Source organism: Suricata suricatta, chromosome 7, assembly GCF_006229205.1.
Source record: "Suricata suricatta isolate VVHF042 chromosome 7, meerkat_22Aug2017_6uvM2_HiC, whole genome shotgun sequence".
NCBI classification, from domain to species: Eukaryota; Metazoa; Chordata; class Mammalia; order Carnivora; family Herpestidae; genus Suricata; species Suricata suricatta.
This window is the reverse complement of record NC_043706.1, coordinates 3,022,253-3,031,631: the sequence shown is the minus strand read 5'-3', so window position 1 is coordinate 3,031,631 and position 9,379 is coordinate 3,022,253. Positions and strand designations below refer to the sequence as shown.

Sequence of the window (9,379 nt, the reverse complement as noted above, 5' to 3'; positions counted from 1 at the left end):
GAAACCAAGAGTTGTTTTTTTGAAAAAATAAACAAAACTGATAAACCTCTAGCCAGGCTTCTCAGAAAGAAAAGAGAGAACACCCAAATAGACAAAATCATGAAGGAAAATGGATCTATTACAACCAATCCCTCAGAAATACAAGCAACCATCAGGGAATACTATCAAAAATTATATGCCAAAAAACAGGACAAGCTAGAAGAAATGGACAAATTCCTAAACACACAAGCACTAGCAAAAATTCAAATGGGAAGAGATAGAAAATCCTAACAGACCCATAATCAGTGAAGAAATCGAATCAGTTATCAAAAAATCTCCCAACGAATAAAAGCCCAGGGCCGGATGGCTTCCCAGGGGAATTCTACCAGACGTTTAAAGCAGGGTTAACACCCATCCTTCTCAAGTTATTCCGAAAAATAGAAATGGAAGGAAAACTTCTGGCCTCATTCTATGAAGTCAGCATTACTCTGATTCCCAAACCAGAGACCCAACAACAACAAAAAAAGGAACTATAGGCCAATATCCTTGATGAATATGGATGCAAAAATACTCAACAAGATACTACAAAATCGAATGCAATAGCATATAAAAAAAATCCACATGATCAAGTGGGATTCATTCCTGGGTTACAGGGCTGGTTCAATATTCACAAATCCATCAATAGGATACATCACGTTAACAAAAGGAAAGATAAAAACCATATGATCCTGTTAATAGATGCAGAAAAAGCATTTGACAAAATACAGCATCCTGTCTTAATAAAAACCCTCAAGAAAGCCGGGATAGAAGGAACTTACTTAAATATCACAGAAGCCATTTATGAAATGCCCACAGCTAATATCATCCTCAATGGGGAAAAACTGAGAGCTTTCATGGCAACATGGATGGGACTCAAGGGTGTCACGCTAAGCGAAATAAGTCAGGCAGAGAAGGACAGATACCATATGTTTGCACTAGTACGTCTAACAGGAGAAACTTAATGGAACACCATGGAGTTCCGAAGAGGGGAGAAAGAGGGAGAGGGAGGGAGGCAAATCATGAGAGACTCTTTAATACTGATAACAAACTGAGGGCTAAAGAGGGAGGGTGAAAGGGGAAGTGGAGTGATGGACAAGGAGGAGGGCACTTGTGGGGAAGATTAGTGGGTGTTACATGGAAACCAACTTGACAATGGAGGTCAAAACCAGGAAATAACTGGGAAAATTCAAGAATATATGGATATAGAAGTGCCTTGGTGGCTCAGTCAGTTAAGTATCTGACTCTTCGTTTCAACTCACATCATGATCTCATGGTTTTGTGAGTTTGAGCCCCACATAGGGCTCTGTGCTGACGGTCAGGAGCCTGCTTGAGGTTCTCTGTCCCCTTCTCTCTCTGCCCCTCCCCCCACTCACTCTCTCTCTCAAAATAAATAATAAACTTAAAAAAAATATATGTGGACACTAAACAAAACACTCCCAAGCACCCTAAAGGGTCAAAGAAGAAATCAAAAGGGAAATCAAAAGTTATCTTGAAACAAATGAAAATGTAAACAAATTAACAAAACTTATGGGATGTAGCAAAAGCAGTTCGAAGAGAGAACTAGAGAGTGCTAAATGTCTACATTATGACAAAAGAAATCTCTCAAAGAAACAACCTAGCTTTTCACTCAAGAAACTATAAAAAGAACAAATTAAGCCTCTAGTTAGCAGAAGAAAGGAAATCACAAAGATCAGAGCATAAGTAAATGAAATAAACACCAGAAAAATAATTTAAAAAGATCAATGAAACTAAGAGTTGGTTTTTTGAAAAGGCAAACAAAATGAAAAACCTTTAGCTAAACTAAGAAAAAAATGAGAAAAAGCTTAAATAGGTAAAATAAAAAAATGAAAGGAGACACTACATTGATACCACAGAAATACAAAGAATCAGAAGACACTACTATGCCGTCAGAATGGATAACCTGCATGTGGGCAGCAGCGAGGAGGCAGCGAGGCGAGCGTGATCGAGCAAAGCTCTCGTGCCCTCACAGCCCTTGTGGCTGACCCAGGTCCTCAGAGGTTAATTCACTTGTGTTAAGATGTTATTGCACCAGCGTCCTTCAAGCCTTTTGAGTTAAGATGTTATTGCACAAATGTCCTTCACGCTTTGGTAGTCTTAGGATAAGAATAAGAAGAGGGTGTAAAGTTCCCAGGAAAAGTTGTAACAATAACTGTGGGAACAGAAAACGTTTTGTCTAGAAAAAGCCTTCTCTTAGCTGTGGCTGTTTGTATAAAACTACCTGCATGGGAGAAATAAAACGGCAATATGGGCACCGCTCACGTTGTCCCTCCCGTTCCCATCCTTTGACTCTCTCTTCTTTTCCTCATTCCCTTACCCTCGCGTCCCTGCTTCTGTGCGCCCGCACACACACTACACCTCTATCAGGGCATCTGGGGGGCTCAGTCTGTTGAGCATCGGACCCTTGAATTCAGCTCAGGTCATGATCTCATGGTTTGTGAGACTGAGCCCCATGTTGTGCTCCAAGTTGACAGTACAGATCCTGTTTGGGATTCTCTCTCTCCCTCTCTCTCTACCCCACCCCCTGCCTGCATACACTCAACTCTTTCTCTAAGTAATTTTTTTAATGGATAATGTGTAAAAAATAAATTCTTTGAAACATACAACCTAATAAAGCTGAATCATGAAGAAACAGAATATCTGAACAGACCAATAAGGAGTAAGGAGGTTGAATCAGTAATTAACTTCCCCATTCCCAAACAAAGACAAGCCCAGGAAGAGACTGTTTCACTGGTGAACTCTACCTAATACTTCAAGAAGAGTTAATGCCAATACTTTTCAGACTCAACATAACACTTTATACAACCAACCTACTCATCAGTGGTTAAAGGTTTGAAGGTGTCCCTTTATGAAAAGGGACAAGAGGAGGGTGCCCAGTCTCACCTTTTCTATTTGGCATGATACTGTAAGTCCTGATCAGAGTAGTTAAACAACAAAAAGAAATAAAGGCATCCATATCAGAAAGGAAAAATAAAATTATGTTTGCAGTGGCATATTATATAGAGAAGAGCCTAAAGACTCTACCAAAAACACGGTTAGAACTAATCAACAAATTCAGTAAAGTTGCAGGGTACAAAATCAGTGGTGTTGCTATACACTAACAAGGAAGTATCTTAAAAAAAAAGAAAGAAAGAAAAACAATCCCATGTAGAATGGCATCAAAAACAATAAAATAAAATAGTTAGGAGGAAATTTAACCAAGTAGGTGAAAGATTTCTACACTGAAAACTATAAAACACTGATGGAAAAAAAATCACAGAAAACACAAATAAATAGATATCCCGTGTTCATGGATCAGAAGAATTTTTATTATTAAAATGTCCACAGTACCCAAAGCTATCTATAGATTCAATGTAATCTCTATCAAAATTCCAATGACATTTTTCACAGAAATAGAAAAAAAATCCTAAAATCCATATGGAACTCCAAAAGACCCCCAAAAGGCAAAGCAATCCTGACAAAGAAGAACAAAATAGGATGCATCACACTTTCTGATTTCAAACTATGTTACAAACCAGTAGCAATGAAAATAATACAGTGCTAGCATAACAGACACAAACTAATGGAACAGAATTGAGAGCCGAAAAGTAAACTTTCTTATATTTTGCCAATTAATATTTGACAAGGGAAACAAAAATACTCAATGGGAAAGAATGGTGGAAGAATGGTCTCTTCAAAAAAAATGGTGAAAAGAAAATTAGATAATCACATGTAGAAGAAGGAAAATGAACCCCTGTCATATACCAATCATGAAAATTAACCTGCAATAAATTACAGACTTAAACAAAATCTAAAACCATAAAACTCCTGGAAGAAAACCTAGAAGGAAAGCTCCTTGACATTGGTCTTGGCAATGATCTTTTCAACACAACATCAAAAGTACAAGCAACACAAGCAAACATAAACTACAGCAAACTAAAACATTTCTGCAACGAGAAGCAAAGGAAACCATCAATAAAATGAAAAGGCAACCTACAGAGTAAGAGAAAATATTTGCACACCATTTATGTGATAGGAGTTAATATCAAATATATAAAAGGAACTCATACAACTCAACAGCATAAAAACAAGTAATCCCATTTAAAACTGGACAGAATAAACGTTTTTCCAAAGAAGACACACAAATGGCCAACAAGTACATTAAAAGGTTCTCAACATCATTAAGTATGAGGGAAATGCAAATCCAAACCAAGTCATGCCTGTTAGAATGTATATTATCAAAAAGACAAAAGATAATAAGTGTTGGTAGGCGTGGAGAAAAGGAACCGTTGTGTACGATTACTGGGAATGTAAATTGGTATAGCCACTCTGGAAATACATATATCGTGTTTTCTTATTCCATTCATCTGATGATGGACACTTAGGTTGTTTCCATGTCTGGCTATTGTGATTAACACTACAATAAATATGGGGGTGTAGATACTTCTCCAAGATAGTGATTTCATTTTCTTTGGATATGTACCCAGAAGTGGGAAGGCTGGATCATTTGGAAGTCCTATTTTTAATTTCTTGAGGAACCTATGTATTGTTTTCCATAGCATTTATATCAATTTACATTTCTATCAATAGCGGTGACAAATACTGCATGATCTCACTTATATGTGGAATCTAGAAAAGCTGAACACATAGACAGTAGGAGGGTGATTTCTAGGGACTGAAAGGTGGAGGAAATGAGCAGATGCTGGTCAACGAGTACAAACTTCCAGTTATAGCATAAGTAAGGTCTGCGGATCTGTGTACAGACTGGTGACTGTTGTTAACAACACTGAATCACATACTTGAAAGTTGCCAAGAGAGTAAATCTTAAAGGTTCTCACTGCACGTGTGCGCACACACACACAACAAATATGCGCAGTGAAAGATGTGATAACTTTCCGGGAGCCGCGTCGGTCTTGCTGGATGACACAGTCACAGTGAGGAAACGGCAGTCGTTTGCACAGCTTCTGCCATGAAGCAAAACTGGTATCTCCTATTATTGGCTCATATTGGGAACGGGACTGCTGGTATTGATTAGGCCTCACAATGTTCCAAATCAGGCCAATATTCCCCGCAGTTACTCCATAAGAAAAAACATCTTCCTGCCCCTGCATAAGGGATTTTAGACAAAGCGCTGCAGATGTTTGCCAAAAGGCTCTTCTAATGAGCCTTGCAGACCCAAGACATAAAAGGGGCTAAGAACATAAGATTTATGATTAACACTGGCCCAGAGAAGAGCCTAACTTAAGAGATAAGAAACAGACTAGGACCGGACATATCACTACATACACTATATACCTTTGCTAATTGGAGCCACAAATCCCCTCCCTTGTACTGGCTTCGGTTATGAGGATGGATAAGAAAATGGGAACCCAGGTGCAAGGCCAACACACAGAGGGCCCCGTTATGCTTATAGCAAAGAAAGGGCTTTCTCTAGCAACTTATTAACAAATACTCTTTCTCTTGTGGTTAATGAGCTAGATAAAATAACTCTCAGCCTGTCTATATACAATTTAACCTATGTTTTAATTTTAGCATTACTAACTTATTAATATGTATATTATCCTGTTTCTTACTAAAAACATCCTGTTATTCTCTTGTACTCCTTACTGTAAGTACATTACATAACTCAGTTATAACTTGCTAATTAAAAACAAAGTCCTAATTATTGGCCCAAAACCAACCCGTACAAAGTAAGATAGGTTTGTTACTAATGCCAAGAATTGGGATTGTTTTACAAAAATACTTCTGTAAAACTTGTTCCTGTATCCACTTTTGACGATTAAAGCACATTATCACTAAGAATTAGAAGCTGTAAACAATTCCTATTTTCTGATGTCATGTTATTACTTGACCAATAAAAAAGACACGAAAGCAGACAGAGCAGAGACGCCTGCCTGGTGATCAAGAAAAACTTGTGGCTCATCTCCTGACTCTGTCGTGCCGACACCATCCATCCTTCAGGGAGCCCTGGACCTGCTGGAGCCGGCCTCTGGCACTAACTAACCTTACTGAGGTCATCGCTTCCCAATATGGGAGCATATCAAATCATCACGATGGACAACTTAAACCTACACCATGTTATGAGTCAAGTATATCTAAATATAGCTGGAAAAAACTTTTTCTCAGAAATATTTTGTAGTTTTGAGTGTACAGATCTTATACATATTAGTTAGATGTTTTCCTGTTCCGTATATTTTAATGTTTTTTTTTAATGCTCACTTATTTATTTGGAGGTAGAGAGAGCATTAGCAGGGGAGGGGTGGAGAGAGAGGGAGAGAGAGAATCCCAGGCAGACTCCATGCTGTCAGTGCAGAGCCAGACACAGAGCTCAGTCTCACAAACCATGAGATCACGACGTGAGCCGAAATCAAGAGTCAGACGCTTAACCAACTGAGCCGCCCTAGGACTCTTCCCATTTCATATTTTTGATGCTATTGTTATTTTTATGGAATTGTTATTTTTATGAAAATCTAGAACTGTTCTTCAATAATATAAAAATAGTTGATTTTTAAAATGAAACTTTTTGAGATAATTTCAGATAGATATGCACTTGTAAGAAACAGAAGAGATTCTTTGTACTCCTAAAAAAAAAAAAAAAAAGAATTGACAATATAAGATATTGTTCGAACCTACATAAATAATACAAGCAACATTAAGCCTTCTAATGATATTAAGTTCAAAAAAAGAACTGTCCAAACCTGACTGCAGAGTCACACCTAAACAATGCAAAGACAATGACAATGCAAAGGACAGTCTAGTGACAGGTCACAAGACCTGTCCATACTCTGAACCTGTTCAAGAACATGAAAGAAGAAATAGAAGGAACATTCATTAAATATGGCAATGAGATAAAGTTGGAAAGGACGGTTAAAACACTGAATAAATGGGGGCACCTGGCTGGTTCAGTGGGCAGAGCCTGCTCATGATCTCAAGGTCATGAGTTCAATGTGTGGAGCCTACTTAAAACAAATAAAGGTAAAAACAAAAACAAAAAATACTGAATAGATGAAGATTCATAATTATTCTGACAAGCTGGAAAACTTGGCCAAAAAACTAAACAATCATACATGTGAAGTCCTGATATTAAGGATAAAAAACAATTCTCTTGCGCAAAATGGCATAAATCTACTTCCCTACAGTTTATGTAAAAAAAGATCTAGGGCTTATGGCATAATATCGCCGATTTTTAAAAAGCAAATATAATTTAATGCTAGACAGGAGAAGTATAATCCAAACTTAGGTATTCTTCAAGGCATTTGGTAAGAACTATGTCTAATTTTAGGCAATGCATTTTAAGAAGCCTGCTCTCCTGCAGGAGAGGCCAAGAAGAGGCCCAGATGTGTCCTGTAAGATCCATCAAAGGAACTGAGGAGGTTTTGCTTAGGAAAGAGAAGAATCTGCGAGTAGGAGTTGTAACAGCTGAAATCACATTCTGGAGAGCGGTAAAGTGAGAGAACAGTCTCTTGCTTTCGGAGACTAAGAACGAAGACCCAACACAGAAGTACAGGGATAGGCACTTCTGCCTAATACAAGGAACTAAAACAAAGAGCCAACAAGGGAACAGTCTGCACCCAAAATGGAGTTTAATGCCACACTTCGCAAAGGCTTAACAGACGGCCATCTGCCGGGGACACTTTAATTCGGTATTGTAGGAATGATTACCAAGGTTTTTTCTGACTGCAAGATTACCATTCTAATAGTTTAGATATCGAAGTCACGTAAGGATCACAGACTTTCTTAATCATCTCTCCTCCTCATTCCCCAATCCCGAGGCTGGGAGACAACTCTCCCTGCAAGTCTCTCCATAGAAAGGTAAGAATCTCTCTCCACGATTTAATGAGTTTTTCTCTATCCCTAAGATACGGTTCCCTGCTTCCACCTCTACAATTTCTGTCAAGGAGTCGATGTTGCAATCCTGACTGTTCTTTTGCCTCCACCAGCCCGCTGTCCCCTCTCCCGTGCACACTACCTTCCATCTCAGGAGCTCATTCCGTTCCTCCGGAGCCTGGACACCAGGGTTTCCCAAGCGGCGTCCTTCCAGCGGGGGCCTCGGTCTGGGGGGCTCGGGTGTCCGGCCAGAAGTCCGTGCGGGCTGAGCCCTTACACGGCCAGGACGGGCAGCCCTAAAAGACACAGCCCGGGGTCAGCAGCCTGCGTCACAATCGCACCTCTGAGTTCTGCACAGTGGCTAAGAGATCCCTGGAAAGGAGAAGTGTCCGCCGAGAGCCACGGGCACTCCGGCTGAACAAAAAGAGTGGAGATCGAGTACGCAGCTTCAGACCCAGATTCAAAACCCCCTTGGCGCCCACCCTGCAGTCTGGCCAGAGGCGCCCCTAGACCCGGCCCGCTACCTCCGCGCACACTCGCGGGATCACGTCCCGGCTCGCGAACGGATAGACACACCTGTTGCGGGGTGGAAACGCTGGAAGGTGGACCGGCGGGGCGGGGCCCGCTCCCGGCCCTTCCTCCCAGACCGGAACAAAAGAACAAAGCCCTCCAAGGGATGAGGGCGGAACCGCCCCACACTGAAGGAGGCGAGGGGCGCCCCCTCCGAGGACTCCCCAGCTCCCTCCCGCAGAGGCCGCTTACAGCCGAGCGAGGATGACGTCACGCGGCCGCAAGGCTGGCGGTTGCCATGGTGATACCTGGGCTTCCCTCCCTCTAGGGCGAGCCACGCTCTCCGATCGCGCGTCCGGAAGCGCCGGGGCCGGCACCGGACCCAGCGAAGGGAGCCGAAGAGGGTGCACTTCCCCAGCGCCAACCTCTGCCGGCTTCAACGGCCACTTCCGGTCGCACGGAGAGAACCCCTCCCCCGCTCGTCGTGCCCGGGGACGCGCAGAACTACAATTCCCGGAATGCTCCACGACGCAAAACTCCACTTCCCAGAGGCCTCAGCCAATGTGTCAGAGTTCCCATTGGGCGGGGCCGGGAGTTCTCGCGCCGGTCCCAGGCTTCGGGACGTCTCAGGTGGGAGTAGCGGGACCCCGGGGACTCTCAGGTTTATGTGACCTAACGGAGTGTGAGAGATACACGTTTACACACGTGTATAATCTTAAAACGCAGAGAAGCACTGCACGATACATTATTTGCCTTTACTGTCCTGCATTCGTTCTATTTCGTGCTCTATTTTGTTTTGTTTTTTTTGTTTTTGTTTTTGTTTTTTTAATGATTCAAGGATTTATTAAGTCATACATGCAAAACATAACTGCTAATTGCATTAGCAAAAGATCAATGTAAAAACACTCCACAAGTCTGCAACGGTCAATTTAAAAAACTGTGTTCTAGTGGTTGAAAGGCCCAACCTTGCATTCTTGCCAGCGGGTAAGTTGTACGGAACGTAGTTATGAGCACGAGCACGGGCTTA

At 41.4% G+C, this 9,379-nt stretch overlaps 1 protein-coding gene across 4 annotated transcripts in view; it reads right to left on the bottom strand.

Moving 5' to 3' along the window:
• Positions 1–8,790, bottom strand: part of ZNF184 (zinc finger protein 184) — a 28,341-nt gene extending 19,551 nt beyond the window's left edge. For 2 of the 4 annotated variants that reach the window (XM_029944621.1, XM_029944625.1), the window contains exons 1-2: positions 8,419–8,790; positions 7,985–8,138 (exon numbers count right to left, since the gene is read on the bottom strand). In XM_029944621.1, the coding sequence (XP_029800481.1) occupies positions 7,985–7,991 (7 nt within the window). In that variant the 5' untranslated portion in view covers positions 7,992–8,138; positions 8,419–8,790. Of the gene's footprint in view, positions 1–7,984; positions 8,139–8,366; positions 8,394–8,418 lie in introns of those variants that run through there. The other 2 variants (XM_029944623.1, XM_029944624.1) reach the window with 2 other exon arrangements.
• Between the last annotated feature and the right edge of the window lie 589 nt (positions 8,791–9,379).